The sequence below is a fragment of the Pan paniscus genome, chromosome 7 (genome assembly GCF_029289425.2).
Source record: "Pan paniscus chromosome 7, NHGRI_mPanPan1-v2.0_pri, whole genome shotgun sequence".
Classification (NCBI taxonomy): Eukaryota; Metazoa; Chordata; class Mammalia; order Primates; family Hominidae; genus Pan; species Pan paniscus.
In genome coordinates this window covers 36676958-36696518 of record NC_073256.2, presented here as the reverse complement: position 1 = coordinate 36696518, position 19561 = coordinate 36676958, and the positions used below count along the sequence as shown (strand labels likewise).

Below are 19561 nucleotides of genomic sequence, written 5' to 3'. Positions count from 1 at the left end.
TGTATCTTGTTCTCTTAACTAAAATTTCTTCATTCTTGTCCCTGCCTTTCTCTTAACCTTATTACAATGATCACACGTTGAAGAGGGAGAATAGTGTAAGATCAAGTCTGCAAGTTAAACTATAGTCCTAATACTGGAATCCACAAACAGAAAATCTGAATTATAGATAAGCAAAGATTCAGATTCTGAAGCACAGAACACACTCTTAGATCTTGGGCATCTAATATCCTATCAATATTTAATCAAGAAAGAAGCAGGCAGATGACAGGGGTGGGGGGGCAAGCAAGATAGAACAATAACTTTTATTAAATAATGACTTTGTACCAAAAACATTACTGACATTATTACTTGATCCATATAACAAATAATTTTGGGAGTTTAATTCTGCCACTAAACTGTAAAAGCATTATTCCCGTTTTATGCCTGAGGAGTCAGAGCTACAGATCTAAAAAGTAATTCGCCCAGTGTCCACAGGATTTCAACTCAGATCTACACAAGAAAAGCTCATGTTCATTCTTGTATGGCAAAGTGTGCAAGGAAGTAAAGTAATTTAAGAGACAAGAAAGATCAGAGGAAGAGAGCATCGAGGAAAAATTATGTAGCACCATAATATCCTAAGTCTTCCAAAAAACCACCTTTTTTCAAGTTATATTAGCCAACAATGTTTTAATATACTTTATAGACAATTTTTTTTACAATATTTTATTTACTCATCTACCAATAAAACTTTTCTAGGAATTCAACAATAAACCAACATTAAAAGCTTTCTAGCATAAATCACCAATTTCCAAGATAACCACAGGCCATCTTTAAAATACATTTATTATTATTATTTGAAAAGGTTTGTGGTTATGTTTCTTTAAAAAGCTGTTTAATTATATATGATGACATTTTTATAGGTGAAATGATTTGATGTCTAGGATTTTCTTCAAAATAAGGTAAGGGTACAGAAGATACATGATAGGTCGTCAGTTGATAACTGGTGAGCTGGGTGACAAATAGACAAGATTGTTTTACTCCTTATTCTAAATAGTAAAAAATCTATCACCATGTTTGGGCACAAGCTTTCTCTCCAAGGATATATTAAATATATTTTTCAGCACTTTTTCTATTTCTTCCTCACTCAGAGTCTTAAACTCTATTAGATCTGTATTGTCCTTATAATTGAATCTCCTATGGGTGAGGGTGAAGCCCACCAAACAGTGAACCCCATCTGGGGTCTGCAAGGAACAAAATGATTTACTAGTAAACACAGATGCTGGAGATGTCTGCAGGTATGTATTCATAGACTCAAAATCTTCAATTGTTCGAGGCTGAAGAGTAAAGGAGTAGATTTTTCGGTATTTGCTGTCTTCCAGGAGATCAGAATTAAGAAATTCTTCATTTGGAATGTACTGTTCCCTTCTGATTTGGTCTAGATACCAGAATCCATTCTCTTCCGTCAAACGGAAGATACAAGGCACCTGAGGCTGATCCTTCCCAGAAATTAACTCCAGAGGCTGCCACATCTGGTATGAGCGTCCAAACCCAGCATCGACAATGTAGTTCCTGCCATCAATGGTCACCTGCAGGAGAAGGTGAATCATGCCAGTGCTGTATTTTTTGGCTGGAGTGCTGTAAACATAACCTCCCAACATTGTGGTCTCAAAACCAATAGTGGTCAGAGCCCAGTACAGAAGATGATTGACCTGGAGACACCATCCACCCCGATTTCTTCTCACAACTTGATCAAAAATGGCCTCTAAGCCTAAGTCCATGGCTTCCCCACAATGGATGTTAAGGTTCTCAAAGGGAACAGCTCGGATCTGGTGTTGAAGAATGTCAGTTAATGTTTCCAAGTCCAATTTGTTCCTAGACTTTTTATAGCCAATTCTTTCAAGATATGCTTCAATGTCCATGATCCCCTGAGCAAGGAAAACAAAACGAAAGCAAATCATATTACTTTTACACTTGGATTTGAGTAGGCTAATTATGGCTGTATTTTAAACATGTAAAAATACAATGGTTATAAGTATAATAAGTATTTCTAGTGCTTTCATTGTATGAATTCCTTTTACACACATAAGTTCAGTTAATAGTCCCAGAATCCTGTGAGAAATGTATTATGTCTTCTTTCAAGTGTGAGAAGCTGGAAATCAAGATTAAATGATGAGTCAAATGATAAACAGCTTGTTCATGGTTCTCTTGGTGATTAATAAAAGAGAGATTCCAACTGGTATCCTTTAAAATAGGCTTATAAACATCTTCTGATGTAGGCAGGAGAATCATGCAATAGAGTGTATAGTATCCGTGGTAGCTGACCCACTCAATTTCCCTTTTAGCTGAGCCTTATACAAAGTTTCCCGCTCAAAGAACTGTATTGATTCACTCATCCATTGATTGATTAACTCAAGAAATAGTTCACCGAATAGCTATAATGTGTTTCCTACTGATCTAGTGCTTGCTTACTCTCAAAAATCTTATATTTTAGTGGGAGTTGGAGTGACATATATAGGAAATTGAATACATGGATAAAACATGCAATCCGTTAGATTGTAGTAAGTGCCCTGGGAAAACTAAAGAAAGGACCCAGTAAGTGCACAGGGAGAGCTCCAATTTCAAATTAGTTGGTTAAAAAAAAAACACACACACCAAAAAAAAAAAAACACTCGCTAAGATTTGAAGGATGCCAGAGAATAAGGCCTAAGGATATGCATGAGGAGGATTGTTCCAAGTAGGAGAACAGAAAATAACAAGGCCTTAAGCTAGAAACTGCCTTGAGCGTTCAGAAAACATTCAGGAAGCAAGGGTAATTGGAGCACATGAGTGAGAAGGAGAGTGGACTGAGATGAGATCTGACAGGCAACTGCAGCCTTGGAGCTAAGACTGACATTTTGGTTTTTACTGTAAGTGAAATGAGAAATGTAAATGAGAGAGGCCTGAGAGAAGGGTTGTAATTGAGCAATGTTTGCCACAATCAAAGTGATGTTTCTGGATACTGTGTAGAGAACAGGCTGCCCATATTGCGCCTTATGGACAGTCACATGGACTAGGTGGGACCAATTTGAACACATATGCTCCAGGACCAGTGCTTGGCTCATGGATAACATATGACCTAAGTAGATCTGAGACTTTACTGAGGAACTGTTGCTGCAACCTAAGCGTGTACATTCTGCTACAAGGTAGAAGCTGGTGGGGTATTCATTCAAAGCTATTGGTGAGAACGTACTGAAGAACAACACTAACAAAGAGTTCACCAAGTTTACCAAGAGATGAAAAACAACAGAAGGTAGAATGAGGAAAGACCTGAATGAAGCCGAAAGCTATCTTTTAACTTTCAGGTAATGTGAACCAAAAAAAAATAAATGCCCCTTATTTTGTTAAATATTTTAGAAAAGGTTTTTTAAACCTGCCATCATAGAGTCTTAACCTTTTGAGACTTTGATTGTAACAGTGCTGTACAGACCTCAGGTATACCTCTTTTGTAATGTGGTATGGCCTGAGGATGACCTTGTACAAAGGGACCTGCCCCGAGATGAATGGTGATAAGTGGAGCATCTCTTATTTTCCCTTCTCATAACATTTCTTCTATATTCTTCTATTTTTCCTTTCTGACCCAGCTATCCTCCCCATATTGTCAGTTTCCAAATTTCTCTGTTCTTGGTGTCTACAACATCATTTCTCCGAATCTATTAGATTGCATTTCTTCTCATCCTAACTTCCACCAGCACCCTTTCGTAACATTTGGTCAAGCTCTAAAGTTCTACCACTCAGAGAGAGAACAAGTTGTATTTAGTCAGACAATGCCAACCCCTCTCTGCCCCCTCACCTAGAATTTGTACTGAGTATGTAAAGAAGAGAGAGAAGCCGATCTAAAAGGACGAAGGCGGTTTATACATACCTGGACATTTGATTCTTGCTTAGAATATCATTCCTTCTTTTAAGAAATTACTTTATATCTCTTTTATTTGGTTAAACTTGTTTACAAGCATTTGTTTTCCTCTTTTTCTTCTTTTGCCTCTTGTACCCTCTCTGTTCCCCTCCCTCCACCCTTCCCCTCCTTTTCTTTTTTTAAGATAAAGTGTTGATTTGGAATTTAGCAACTGCAAGTCCATTTGAAAGAAGTCAGTTTTGTTAGAGGCCTGGATAGAGCAATATGTTGTAACCAAATCACATGGGAACATTCTGTGCCTGAACATAAGAAATTGTGCATTATTAACGTTGTGCTTCAAGGTGGAATGCTGAAAGCACTTGGAAAGTAGTTGCCAGAGAAGAGCTCACTGAAAACATTATTAGCTTTATATATCCACTGTAGAATCTCTGTGCAGTGATATATCCCTCCCTTTCATCTTGATCATAAATATAAGACCTAAAGGAGGCAGAGTGAACGTGCTTAGGAAGCCCACTGAGAGCTCTCAGAAAGGCACTTAATACCTTTCTTAGTAAGTTGAAAGTAGGTTGATCTTCAGTTTTAATCCAGAAGACAGATTGCTGCTTCTTCCTGGCTTGAATTCTAGAAATAAGAGAAAAGACAGTCAGAAATATATAACATGACTTCCTTGAAAACAAAATAATAGTTTTGTAGACTGTAAATTCTGAAGATTTCCTAAAAGTCACAAAACAGAGGGAATGGACTGCACAGTAAAGTGAACATTTGTGTTGTATAAGTGTGTGGAAACTACAACTATGGAGATGGGAGCAACGCTGATGGGGTAGAGCCTTCTGGCTTAAAAACCTGGAAGCTGTGGAAGCCACCAGCAGCGGGGCTTCCACAGCCTCCCGAGGCAACCCACCAGCTGATGAACTGTCATGAGATCAGCAAGGAAGGGTGAACCAAGTTCCATGCCCCCAATCACTACCATGACATATACCAAACACATCAAAGACCAGGATGTAGTGCTAGCACCTGGTCTTCCTCTAGGTACAACTATAATTCGGCATGTTGAGGCAGATAAACAAGGTAAGGCCCTTAATGTATGATGCTACTCAAAAGAAAGTAGGACCGTCTATATACAGAAGATCCGCTATCAGAGCATCTCTTGTCATACTCACCTCCCCTCACCTCCACTAAAGAAAACTGAGGAGTCTGTGAAAGGAAATTAAATTGTGGGACCCCCGAAACTCATTTAGCCAAAGGGAAAAGTCAAGCTGGTAAGTGGGTCATGCAAACCTGCCTCCCCCTTTTTGGTTCCTGAATAAGATGGCTACAAGATGAAAAGCCACATGCCTCCCCCATATTTTGCCCACAAGTTAACTCCTAGTGAGCTGTTAAAACTTCACCATGACAAACAAATTGGGAGACATTAATATAATAATAAATCATGAGCTTACAACTGCCTTAATTGTCACAGACACAACTATATCTCTGATAAATCCCACCTGATTTAGAAAGCCCATTCCTCAGAGTAATGAAAGAATTAACATGGTGGCTGCGTCTAATAAAATGATCTCACGTTTTAAGTCCAAACCTATACCTTACAATTCCATCGGGTTCAGCTCCCCCGCCGCAAGCTCTAATTGTGTGTGACATGCTCCGTAGGTACCATATGTTTCTTATATGCCCTGGGGCCCCTGTCAATCTTTTGAGCTGTGATCTCCTCAACATCCATAATGCCCATATCTTTTTTTCATCAAAACATGAACTTTTTTTAGAATTGGGGCCAGGAGACCAAGAATACCGAATTACAAAATGTCCTGACAACGTACCACAATTTAGTACTAGTAGTGTTGAAACATCGTCTTGTGGCCGGGAATATGAAATAGAGACACAGAAGGAAATAATGGAGGAGAAGAGAAAACACTGGAATAAAGAGCAGGAAATGGTAAAACTCCTTTTAGCTTCCCCAATCTTCCTGTTAACACCAGAAGAGGAACGCTGGCTCAAGGATGTCTCCTCCCACTTATGGTCTCAGTCAATACAGATATAGGGAAAATATTCTCAGCCACTCCAATAAAGGTAGAGATAAATCCAAAGAAACCCCTGCCTAGCCTTAAACAATACACTCTATGACCGGAAGCCGCAAATGGAATTGCCCCTATTATACAAGACTATCTAAAAAGGGGGTCATTATTCCCTGCACCAGCCCCTGCAACAGCCCTATGTTCCCTGTAAAGAAACAAAGCAGGAGAAAATGGAGATTTGTGCAGGACTTGAGGGCAATAAACTATATTGTAATACCCAGGCACCCAGTAGTCCCCAACCCACATACCGTTTTATCAGCTATACTCACTACCAGCCAGTATTTCTCAGTTGTGAATCTCTGCAGTGCCTTTTTCAGTATTCCTGTAGATCCAGACAGCCATATTTGTTTGCTTTTACTTGGAAAGAATGGCAATATATGTGGGCTGTCATGCCCCAAGGGTATACAGAAAGTCCCACTTACTTTTCCCAAATACTAAAAGCTGATTTAGTGGATTTAATTTTTCCCCAGGGCTCAACACTCATTCAGTATGTGGATGACCTTCTCCTTTGTCCAGGCACAGCATCTTCCTCCCAGGAAGATAGTCTACATTTACTCAGCCAGCAAGGGATGCAAAGCATCTGAAGACAAACTTCAGCTGTGCTTACCGGAAGTTAAGTATTTGGGGCATATTATCTTGGTCAAAGGACTGAGTATTAACCCTGATAAAGTGAGAGAAATTTTAGCTTTCCCAATGCCCAACACTAAGAAACAACTTAGAGGATTTCAGGGACTGGCAGACTTATAGAAACTGGATACCAAATTTCTCCTTTGTGGCTCACCCTCCATATGCATGCCTAAAAAATGAAAAACCTGATCTCATCATGGGGACTCCAGAGGGAAAACCAGTTATATAACAAATAAAGGAAATTCTCACTAATTCCCCAGACTCACAGCACCCATCTACAAGTTGCCTTTCTCCCTTTTTGTATGTGAAACTGGAGGTACTGCATCCGGGGTACTGACCCAGAAACATGGTGATCATCAGAGACCTGTAGGCTATTATAGCCAACAGCTGGACCCTGTGGCTAGAGGGCTGCCTCCTTGTGTAAGAGTAATAACAGCATAGCCCTTCTGTACAAGTCTGTTGAAGAAATAATTATGGGTTCCCCCCTTACCATTTTTGTGCCACATCCTATTGAGACCCTTCTAAATTCTCATCATACCCAATATCTGTCTGTCAACTGGTTAGCCTCTTACGAAATTTTGCATTTATCATCTCCCAATATTACTATTTCCTGCTCTATCATCTTAATCGAGCCACTCTCTTGCCAGGCCCTTCCAACAAGACCCCTCATGACTGTGTTCTGATGACTGACCAACTTCTCACCCCCAGGACAGACCTATAAGAGATGCCACTGGATAATGCTGAGATAGAATGGTATACAGATGGGTCTTATTTAAGATGAGAAAATGGACATTTTAGAGCAGGATATGCTGTGGTTTCCTTACTAGAGGTAACTGAAGCCAGTCCTCTTCCCCATGCCAGATTGGTTCAAGTAGCCAAATTGATTGCCCTGACTCCAGCTTGTCAAGTGGCAAAAGACAAGGCTGCAAACATTTACAGTGACAGCTGCTAAGCTTTTGGGGTTGCTCATAACTTTGGGATGCTATGGAAAGAGAGAGGATATTTAACCTACTCAGGGCAACCCATAGAAAATGGGCAGCAAGTATCAGCACTGTTAGAAGCTACTCTCAAACCAAAACGTTTGGCAATTATAAAAATCCCAGGTCACTCAAAATTAGACACCACAGAAAGTCAGGGTAACCAACTGGCTGAAACCACAGCTAAAAGAGTAGCATCTGAGCCACCAGGTATGTTATGTAAAATTCAGAGTCCTTGCATTTTTCCTCTGCCCCTTTTGTTTATGTCATCTTATGCAAAAAAAGCACATTCACTGAGCCAAAGGCCATGAATCACTATTTTCCCTACCCGGCTCTTACTTGAAAACGGTGCTTCTCGATATCCCATCCTTTCCCCTTTAAATTTGCAGTCCTTAAAATCATCTTCAGAGAAAGGCATAGACCTGTCTCCCAGGCCCACATCCTTAACTTTGGCAAATAAATCTCCTAAAATGATTGAGACTCGTCTCGTCATTTTCCTCAATTGACAAGTCTACACCAACCCCAGCTGGACATCTCACCAGCCACACCAGATTCAAGCAGCAAATAAAAGGTGGAAACAGAGCTATACATACATGAAAATGATGAGAACTAACAAAATCAAAATACTGTGAGATTGGGATTAGAAGAAAAGACATAACATGCAAAAGTTATATACAAAAAACCACAACCAATTCAAGAAGAAAAATAAACTGAAAAAAAAAATTGTACAGATATCTGGGGCTATGGACCATGTGAAGTAAGCTCAATAAAAAACAGCTAAAAATAAAGTGATAAAATAAAAGTTTTATGAAAAGAAAGATTTCATACCTTAGAATACTAATTAAGGACAGAAATGGAACTAATTAATCAACAGAATACATAATGATGAACAGAAAGGAACTATATAGATATAATATCGTATCACATTGCTTATGTGGCAGAAAAGCTGGATATTCCTACTAAAGGCTAATGAAATGATAAAGCAATTAAGATAGAATAAAATAGAAAGCAGTCAAGGACAAGCCAATGCAAAGACAATTGGTGCTTCCGAAGTGGAGAATGCAAAAAGTGCAATAGAAAAATGTATGGCACTATTCACAATAGCAAAGGCAGAATCAACCTAAATGCCCATCAATGACAGATTGGATAAAGAAAATGTGGCACTTATACACCATGGAATACTATGCAGCCACGAAAAAAACAAGATCATGTCTTCACAATAGCAAAGACACAGAATCAACCTAAAGGCCCATCAGTGACAGACTGGATAAAGAAAATGTGGTACTTATACACTATGGAATACTATGCAGCCACTAAAAAGAACAAGATCATGTCTTTCATGGAAACATGGATGGAGCGGAAAGCTATTATCCTTAGCAAACTAACATAGGAGCAGGAAATGAAATAATGCATGTTCCTACTTATAAGTGGGAGCTAAATCATGAGAATTAATTAATACAAAGAAGCAAACAGCACACACTGGGGCCTTTCACAGGTTGGAGGGTGGGAGGAGGGAGAGGATCAGGAAAAATTACTAATGGGTAGTAGGCTTAATACCTGGGTGATAAAATCTGTACAACAAACCCCCATGACACAAGTTTACCTATATAACGAACCTGTACATGTACCCCTGGATTTAAAAGTTAAGAAAAATGTATGTAAAGATAAATATTTTCCTGAAATGATGAAGAAATTGAAGCTAAAAAACAAAAGAGAAAATTCTGGGAAAGTTTGATACAACATGTTTGCCACTGGAATATATTTTTGTGAAATTATTAAAAGTCAAAATTAAAGACAACTACTCAAGCATCTGGCAGAGAAAGAAAATATTTCATGAAAGAGAAAACATCAGGGCAGCAAGCGAATGTTACACAAAAATATCCATTGGTGAAGTAATAGAAGTGTATCTTCAAAGTATTGAAGGGAAAGGGTTTGCTCCAAATATTCTGGCTAGTATTTCACTTGATCATAAAGGCAACATGAATATAAAGGTAATATCAAACACAAAAGAGCTTGAGAAATGCAATAACTGAGCTATCCTGATAGTTTCAGTTTCATGGCCAGTGAACAAGTAGATGAATATGAAAACCAAAAAGTAGAGAGGTCACACTAAAGGAGTGTTGGTGAACACTGACTCCTTTCAATACAGAACAAAGAGTAGAAAAGTTATGAGAGTTATGGCTTTTGAACGAGCCATTTTGGCTTATATAGAGATAGAAATATGACGTTAGGGCCGGGCACGGTTGCTCACGCCTGTAATCCCAGCACTTTGGGAAGCCGAGGCGGGCGGATCACGAGGTCAGGAGATCGAGACCATCCTGGCTAACACGGTGAAACCCTGTCTCTACTAAAAATACAAAAAGTTAGCCAGGCACAGTGGCGGGTGCCTGTAGTCCCAGCTACTCAGGAGGCTGAGGCAGGAGAATGGCGTGAACCCAGGAAGCGGAGCTTGCAGTGAGCCGAGATAGCGCCACCGCACCCCGGCCTGGGCGAGAGTGAGACTCCGTCTCAAAAAAAAAAAAAGAAAAAAGAAAAAAAGAAATATGATGTTAAAAATTTGATCTGAAGATCAAGAAAGACCAGAGTCTAGGAGAGTCCAATCCAGTACTGTCAACACTGGAATTGTTAAAAGATAATTTTTTAGGTATAACATTTTTAAAAGTTTATTAGAACAGACAGCAATTCATGAGCCAGGCAGCACGAGACCACAGGTGGCTCAATGCTCTGCTGAGGACAGGAGAGGTCAGGAGAGAAACTCTTATAAAATGTTCACAGGAGTGAGACAAAGAAAAGCTATTTGGTTGGTTAGAGTGAAAAGTCCCTAGTTAGAGGTTAGTTGACAGTTTCTGATTGGTGAAGTCTCTAGTTTTCTACTGTTTACTGGTAAACAGTAAAATGAGTGAAAATGAAACCACAGGAGTCACCCAGTCTGATGGCCCACCAATGAAAAGATTTTTAACAGAACATATTCTGGTTAAATTATTGAAATGTAAAGGCAAGATGTATCTAGGTATAATAAAATAAGGAGGGGTAGTGCTTGAAAATAATTGGAGAGTGCATTCCCTGTCTAAAGTTTTTTAGACAAAAAACATTGAAAAAAAAATTTATATACAATGACTCAAATGAGACCCCTTAGACCTATTGGGTCTTGGTGCAATGGCTCACACCTGTCATCCCAGCGCTTTGGGAGGCTGAGGCGAGTGGATCACTTGAGGTCAGGAGTTCGAGACCAGCCTGGCCAACACGGTGAAACCCCATCTCTAATAAAAAATTAACAAAAAAAAAAAAAAGCCAGGTGTGGTGGCACATGCCTATAGTCCCAGCTATTTGAGAGGCTAAGGCAGGAGAATCACTTGAACCCGGGAGGTGGAGGTTGCAGGGAACTGAGATCGTGCCACTGCACTCCAGCCTGAGCAATAGAGTGAGACTCTGTCTGAAAAATAAAAAGAACCCTATTGGTTTCCACCGTAGGTATGGAAGGGCATAAAATAGAGCCTGCTCAGGGTACCTAAGAGGGAAGACGGGGCTGGCTGGCAAGGATTCAGGACTGGGGTTAGCACAGAAAGAATACTTTCAATAACTTACCTGGATCCCTTCAGATCTCTGTTACCATCTCACAGTGCCCCTGGCCTGCCTTCTGTGTTCTTCTACTTTCGGACCTGTACCCTAGACTCTCTTTGGAGGACTCCCAAGGGCTCCTGAAGCTGCTTTGCCCTCCTTTGCAGAGAGCAAGAGGTGCCAGGGATTTATGTCCTGGCAGGGCAGTGCTGGATCAATGACTTAGTAGGAGGTCTGGAAAGCCTAGTGCCCTTGCCTTGAGTCTGGACACACTTTAGAGTTGCAGTTCACATCCAGGCTGCAGCTGGGGCTCTCCCAGCACTTCCTTCAGTCACACACACATGGATTCTTGTCTTGGTGTCTGGTTTGGGGGAACCTGACTTAAGTCACCTTTGTGGACATTTTGGAGAGCTGTGTAAAAGAAAGGTAAGAAAGGAGAGCAGAATGAGGCAACTTCTAGAGGGTCCTGAATGTTGAGCAAAATGCTGGTGTTTTTCTGCAGAGTTCATGAATATTGTTTAGTTGAAGGATCAATATTCAACAGTTGACCAACTATTGTGATTTATCCCTATGTGACTTGGCACTTCAATAATCACATTCTTGGATTGGTACCCCTGGAGAGCAGGTTGATATGCAGAACTCATTGTTCAATTCCAGGTCTCTAGAATCTATGTATGTTAAATATACAGCAGTGGTTTTCTTTTTCTTTATTGCTAAAGAAACCTTTATTCTTTCTCTTAAAAAAGTTATAAACAAGAGCCCAACATAGAAGAATTAAAAGCAATTTAACCCAGAGGTAGTCTGCCTATGAGATAGGGCTATAAGGCCTTAAGGCTACAATCAGCACAAGTACAATTGTGGACTGAGATAAAATCATCTACGCCTGCTGCATAGATTTCTGGCATTAATGATTAGAAGAATTACAAGGAGAGCCAATGAGTGGCTTTTCTTTCTGTGTTTTTTCTTTTCTTTTCTTTTCCTATTCCTTCTCTTTTCCTTTGCCTCTACCACCATGAAAGAAGGGCATGGAATCCCACTAAATTGACACTACAACCTAGCCCCCTCCTAAGCCAGCTCACTGCGCCTCTGGATGAAAAGGGGTTGCTGGACTAGCCACACCCAAAGACCATCATTCAACAGTTGTTCTTGTCCAGAAGGCCACTCACTGCTCCCATTTAATGCCGACTGGGGCCAGGCAGGTGGTGGGGGTTACTTGCAGCAGGCCAGGAAAGCAAATCTAAAGAAAAACAGCTGCTACTGCTGAAGACGGCAAGGGCCAGACAAAGTAAGTCTCTGGGCAGCGTGCAGGTAGAAAGTTGACAGTTAAAAAGTTCCTTTTGAGGAGGAAGGTGGTGTCACCTGTTTTGTGTTTCAAGCATTCAAGAGCCAACAGTATGTCTGATTTTTTGTTTGTTTGTTTTTTAATTAGAAAAGAGCAAACAAGTATACCATTGTAGTGGGCCTCATGTCAGGGCATGGGAGCAGCATCCAGGGTAGAAAGCCTGTTGGGCCCTCAGCTCCTGGGGCTGTCTGTCTAGGCCAGTCTCCTCTCTTCTGTGGAATTCTGCAAGTCCATGTTCAGGGGGTGATGCTCTCGGTTTGACAGTGAAGGAGTTAATTTTTTTGTCATTCATACCTCCTGGAGATCCTCTCCAGTAAGTGTCCTTCAGCCATAATAAAACTTCGTCCCTAGTGTGGTGGCTCATGCCTGTAATCCCAGCACTTTGGGAGGCCGAGGCAGGTGGATCAGGAGTTCGAGATGAGCCTAGCCAAGACGGTGAAACCCCATCTCTACTAAAACTACAAAAATTAACCCCATCTCTACTAAAAATAGAAAAAGTAGCCAGGCACGGTGGCGGGTGCCTGTAATCGCAGCTACTCAGGAGGCTGAGGCAGGAGAATCACTTGAACTCAGGAGGAGGAGGTTGCAGTAAGCTGAGATCACGCCACTCACTCCAGCCTGGGCAACGGGGCAAGACTCTGCCTCAAAAAAACAAAAACTTCCCTCTGGAATTCCCATAGGCATTGCAAACAACAGAATTCAATCTTCCTGGACTCCCAGGATCATTAGGGGCTTTTTATCAGCTAGTGCAAGAGGAGCAGGAATTATTACGAGCTTGCTGCCTGTGGGACTAACTGGGTCCTTTGGGACACACGCCACTGGGGACAGAGGAGGGTGAGCATCACTGTTACAAGTAACCAAGAGGGAAATCCTGTTGAGAAAGTTGCCTTAAACACATTAGCTATCTTTTAATACACGTATGTAATTCTCACAACACCTCCTTTAAGTAAGCAGTACTCATAGCTCCATTTTACTGAAAAAGAAACTGAGTTTTAGGGAAACTAAGTGACTAGGCCAAGTTCTCACAGCTATAAAGTGGCTGTGACTGTAAACCTGACAGTTTGAATCAAGGACCTGTAACTGTCACCACTAAGCTGTGGAGTAGTGACAGCATTAGCTTCCAAGTATGTGCCAGCCACACTTTCTGACCAACCTTATACTTGAAATGTAGACATCGTGTAGAATCTACTCTCCTGTACTCACACTTGAGATAGGATTAAACCCCAGTTTCAAAGTCCCTTACAGAGTTCCACTTACCAGGTTATTTCAGCCGGCAACCAGGAACTAGACTGAATGCAGTCCTCCCACATCCAAGGTCTATGAGGAAGTGCTCTCACTTCCAAAGTCTGCAGGGGAAGTGCTCTCATTGGATGTCCAACTGGCCCCGCCCCTAGAGTCACATTAGGGTTACCCCAGGGGGCCCTGGGAAATGTAGTTGCAGGGCCTCAGGTTGCTCCTGTGGACCCCTTATTCATATCTTACCATAAAAAAGGGTGGAGAGTTGTATTGTCCGATTATCCCCATGCCACTGGCTGGGAGGACTGTGCTCTTGTATTTCACCTGGTTACTGCTCTCTGGGAGCCTGACACTAGATGTCTCATGTGTGATGTGGAACGTGAGAGCTTGGAACAGGTCCAGGAAAAGCAGAACTGGTAACCTAGAGGAGGCAAAAGAGGAAGATGGAAGGCTTTAATCACACTCCAAGTTTCTGGCATACTTTCTTCATCAGTTCCCATTAGACTTCTTTAAAAAATTTTTCTTCCCTTCATCCATCATCCTCATTCCCACTGGCCTCTCTACCTGAAGGCACTGGGCAATGTGTCTGAAAGAGCCCCATGTGTGTGGTATGAGGGTGATATATGTCATATGGCTTTGTTTATGCTGGTGTTTTTTATTTACATTCATGGTATTGATCTCCAACTCTTGCTGTTTCTTATGCATTTTTCTCTATACAACATAATTTTTGTTTCTTTATTGACACAATATACATGTTTACAGGGTACAATGTGATGTTCTCATACATACATACATACATTGTGTAATGATCAAATCATGATAATTAGTACATCTATCACTTCAAACATTTATCATTTCTTTGTTTTGAGAATGTTCCACCAGTGAGTGTTTCCTTGTGCTGTGCCTTCGGCACCTACTGTTCTAGAACATGCCTCTGGCGTCCTGCCACGTGAACTCGGGACTCCATGCGAAGGCTTTCTCTTGGCATGTCCTCAGGCAGGCTAGACAGACTTGAAAACTATGGGTCTGGGACCACTACTCAGCCCAGGATGATGGGAGTTGGAGGCCACATATCTTTGTGCTGTACCTGGTCAGGTGGAATTACTCTTAGGCTTGTATAACACTGCCTCCTGGTGTTGTCCAGTGGAATTATGCTCCCTTTGTTCACAGGTAACTTGCCAATGATGCACCCTTTATTGATTGTCAAACTGCCCTGGTCTCACTGTCCCACTCCTGCACTGGTACGTCCTTAAATCATCTTCCAAATAATCTACCTGAATGCAAATCTTTGTTTTAGGGTCTGGCGGAAGGCCACTTTAGTTAGGTGGTTGTGAAGTGGACTGGAACTTGGATTCCTCCTGCTGAGGTAGCAGATTTCCCTCTGACCCAGGGCGGGGGTCTAAATGCTCCCTCTGTGGCCTCCAGCCTAGAATCAAGGGCCTTGGAGGCTCTGCCCAGTGCTGTGTTCCACTGCAGTGGGGTCAGCACTAGCCTCCAATGCAAAATCCCACACTAACATTCCTTTTACTTCCTAAGGAGGTAGACTCCGTCTTCGCGCTGTGCCGCCTGGGCTCGTGAGGATATTTGTTGAACTTGATGTCCCTGCAGGGGAATGAGTACTGGAAGGTTCTATTTGGCCACCTTGTTCCACCCTCTATTTTATTCTTTTTGATGCTATTATGATGGATTGTGTTTTCCTGATTTCTTTTTCAGATAGATCATTACTGGTGTAAAGAAATGCAACTGATTTTTGTATGTTGATTCTGTATCCTGCTACTTTACTGGATTTAACAATTTTTATGACGTGTTTTGAGTTTTCTATATGTAGGATCACATCATCGGCAAATATAAAAAATTTTACTTTTTCCTTTTAGGCTTATTTTTTACTTCCTTTTTTTTTTGTTTCTGTTTCTGTTTATTTTAAGTCCTGGGGTACATGTGTAGGATGTGCAGGTTTGTTACATGGGTCAATGTGTGCCATGGTGGTTTGCTGCACCTATCAACCTATCATCTAAGTATTAAGCCCATCATGCATTAGCTATTTTTCCTGATGCGCTCCCTCCCCATACCCCCACCCTCCTCACCCCTACAGGCCCCAGTGTGTCTTGCTCCCCTCCCTGTGTCCATGTGTTCTCATTGTTCAGCTCACACTTATGAGTCAGAACGTGCAGTGTTTGGTTTTCTGCTCCTTTGTAAGTTTACTGAGGATAATGGCTTTCAGCTTCATCCATGTCCCTGCAAAGGACATGATCTCATTCCTTTTTATGGCTGCATAGTATTCCATGGTCTATATGTACCACAGTTTCTTTGTTTAGTCTGCCAATGACAGGCATTTGGGTTGATTCCATGTCTTTGCTATTGTGAATAGTGCTGCAATGAACATATACGTGCATGTATCTTTATAATAGAATGATTTATATTCCTTTGGGTATATACCCAGGAATGGGATTGATAGGTCAAATGGTATTTCTGATTCTAGGACTTTGAGGAATTGCCACACCATCTTCCACAATGATTGAACTAACTTACATTCCCACCAACAGTGGAAAAGCATTCCTATCTCTCTGCAGCCTCACTGGCATCTGTTTTTCTTGATGTTTTAATAACCGCCATTCTGACTGGCAAGAGATGGTATCTCACTGTGGTTTTGACTTGCATTTCTCTAATGATCAGTGATGGTGAGCTCATGGATAGGAAGAATCAATATCGTGAAAATGGCCATACTGCCCAAAGTAATTTATAATTTCTATGCTATTCTCATCAAGCTACCACTGACATACTGACATTCTTCAAAGAATTAGAAAAAAACCTATTTTAAAATTCATATGGAACCAAAACAAGAGCCTGGATAGCTAAGACAATGCTAAGCAAAAAGAACAAAGCTGGAAGCATCACACTACCCACCTTCAAATCATACTACAAGGTTATAATAACCAAAACAGCGTGGTACTGATACAAAAATGGACACATAGACCAATGTAACAGAATAGAGAACTCAAAAATAAGACCACACATCTACAATTGTCTAATCTTCAACAAACCTGACAAAAACAAGCAATGGCAAAATAATTCCCTATTTAATAAAACGTGCTGGGAGAACTGGCTAGCCATACACAGAAAAATGAAACTAGACCCCTTCCTTAAGCCTTATACAAAAATTAAGTCAAGATGGATTAAAGACTTAAATATAAAACCCAAAACTATAAAAACCCTAGAAGAAAATCTAGGCAACACTATTCAGGAAATAGACATGGGCAAAGATTTCAGGATGAAAACATCAAAAGCAATGGCAACAAAAGCAAAAACTGACAAATGGGGTCTAATTAAACAAAAGAGCTATCTAATATCATGAAAATGGCCATACTGCCCAAAGTAATTTATAATTTCTATAATTTCTAATTAAAGCAAAAGAAACTGTCATCAGAGTGAACAAATAACCTACAGAATGGGAGAAAATTTTTACAATCTATCCATCAAAGGTCTAATATCCAGCGTCTATAAGGAACTTAAACAAGTTTACCAGAAAAAAATAAGCAACCCCATTAAAAAGTGGGCAAAGGACATGAACAGACACTTCTCAAAAGAAGACATTTATGTGGCCAACACACATGAGAAAAGGGCTTGTGTACTTTTTATTTTTTTCTCGACTAATTGCTCTTGCTCATACATCCAGTCCTATATTCAATAGAAATGGCAAGAGTGCGCATCTTTGCCTTGTAAAGATCTTAGAGGAATAGCATTCAGTTTTTCCCACATTAACATTAAGAAGTTTTTGAGCGGGGACAAGATGGCTGACTAGATGCAGCCAGGTAAAACAGCTGCCACCAAGGGACCGAGATGACTGGTATACTCCTAGAAGATCTCCAGAGGGAAGGCACTGAAAGTGAACAGAGGGAACACACAGAAGGTGGACTGAGAGGGGGAAACCTGGGAACCCTACATGGGTCTACTGCATACCTGATCTTGTCCCTGTGCCCCAGCAGCTCCAGGGGAACAGGTGAGTTGAACTGGTATGGAGCAACTCATTTTCACCACGAGTCTCTGGAACTCCAGCAGAAGGAGACCCTTCAGCCACCATAGACACAAGTTGGCAGGCAGAGCTGCTTAGAGAAGAAGTAGGGGGCAGCAAACCAGCTGATGTGGAGCCCAGAGGGTTTGGTCCGGGAGCATCTGTTGCAGAGCAGGGCCAGGGATGGCCATCACCCTAGGCTCCACTTGCTCCCATAGGAGCCTTTAGCCCTTGGAGAACTGTCAGTCCTGAACTCTGCAGGGTGGTCTTGCCCATCAAATAGGGCCAGTCCAACCTGAGCACCCCTCGGCCTGCTGGACTCTCCCAGGGCCCCAGCCTGGCCACACCTGCTTGCAGGGCCCTGGGGGCTGCATCATAGCTTCTGCACTGGCACACTATACCTAACCTGTGAGGAGCTCCAGCATGGCGGCCCCCATGCCTATGCACCAGCCTGCATGCACCCTCTCCACACTGCAACTTCCCCAGGGCCCAGTGCAACTCCTCACATTGCTTTGCTGGCATGTGTCTGAATGGGCAGATTTTGCTTTCCTTTATCCACCAGCAGGCGAGTATGTGTGCACCGTGCCCTGCCACTGCTGTGGCGGGAGTACAGTCTGCCACTCCTCCCTCCGCAAACCATCATTGCAGACGGAGCCTTGGCAGGCACAGAGCCAGCCAGCCTTGCCCCTGCCAGTGCCCCACTCTTGTGCTAACACTGCTGAGGGAGTGAAACTAGGCACAGAGAACAGTGGATCCTTACCTGCCCCGAACAACCACTCCTGCTTACAGGGCACAGAGAAGGCACACAGACCTGTGTTGTCTGCCAGCACCCTACCCCCAAGCCAATACCACCACCAGTATGACCATGCACACAATTGCAATCAGGCTTCTCCACCAAGCTCCCACCCCCACAGCTGCATTGCCTCCGCCACTATGATGAAGGGAGGCAGGCACTCTGGCACCTGCTAGCACTCTGCCTCAGCTGACAAGCATGCAACCTACCGTGCTGCCACTACCACTGCTGCTGGCACGTGTGAGCAAGAATGGATCTTGCTGTAACCGCACTATGAAATGCTTTGGCTGACACCACCTATTGGAGTGTAGTGACCATTGGTCCGGGAGTACCTCGACACCCCCCAACACAGTGGATACCTAACCTCAAGGAGCCAGAGGACAAAGTCAGGGATCAAGGCAAGTCCCCCAGAGTTAGAGCATACAGTCCAGAAGTTGGGAGCTGAGCATTGGCCCACTAAAATCTTCTAGAAATGAGGTCAGTCACCTCATTCCACTTTATACCGCAATCAAAACTTCATGGTCATCAAATAGGATAAAAGGATTTCTAAGAGTTAAAACAACATCCTCATATCTGTCTTATAACGTTCTTCACCAAAATTACATCTTACTTTTTTTATACACTTTGTGTGTAGAATTGATTCTCTTATGCCTAATAGTTTTAATTACATATATTGACTACTATTTTAACTCTTAGAAATACTAATTTCCGGGGAAAAACATGGGAAGTAATTTTGAACTGTTTATATCTGTATTCGTAGATAAAAATCAAAATTTTTAGAAAGATGTTTCCTCAATTTTTTGTATATTAACAGATTGAAATATATTTTGTTTTCTGTATCGTATTAAAAATAAAATGCCAAAGTATATAAACTTAAACTTATGTTTAATAAGTAATGTTTCAGTTTTTAAAGTTACTTAAATGGCTCAGATATTTCATGATTATCTATTACTTAGTTTAACATAACATGATTTTAAGATTTTAAGTTACTGAAAAGAATTTTGAAACTATGACACACTCCCTACTGACTTCCCTACTCATCCTGGGTCCCAAGTACCCATGTACACCCAAGTGAAGCA

The 19561-nt window shown here is 41.6% G+C and overlaps 1 protein-coding gene across 2 annotated transcripts; it reads right to left on the bottom strand.

The window, feature by feature from the left end:
* Positions 1–646: 646 nt before the first annotated feature.
* Positions 647–13803, bottom strand: NAT1 (N-acetyltransferase 1). 2 transcript variants are annotated; one of them, XM_063607124.1, is made up of 3 exons: positions 13702–13803; positions 3881–4492; positions 647–1904 (listed from the first exon to the last, which is right to left on the bottom strand). In XM_063607124.1, exon 3 carries the CDS (start codon positions 1896–1898, stop codon positions 1026–1028), a length of 873 nt encoding a protein of 290 aa, XP_063463194.1. In that variant the 5' UTR covers positions 1899–1904; positions 3881–4492; positions 13702–13803; the 3' UTR covers positions 647–1025. The 2 variants fall into 2 exon arrangements, with proteins under 2 accessions (XP_063463194.1, XP_008975545.1); XM_008977297.4 differs by having other exon boundaries at positions 4414–4492.
* Between the last annotated feature and the right edge of the window lie 5758 nt (positions 13804–19561).

What these genes read in the sequence shown, in the direction of transcription:
- NAT1 (XM_063607124.1), bottom strand. Translation starts at nt 1,898, where the DNA reads ATGGACATTGAAGCATATCTTGAAAGAATTGGCTATAAAAAGTCTAGG.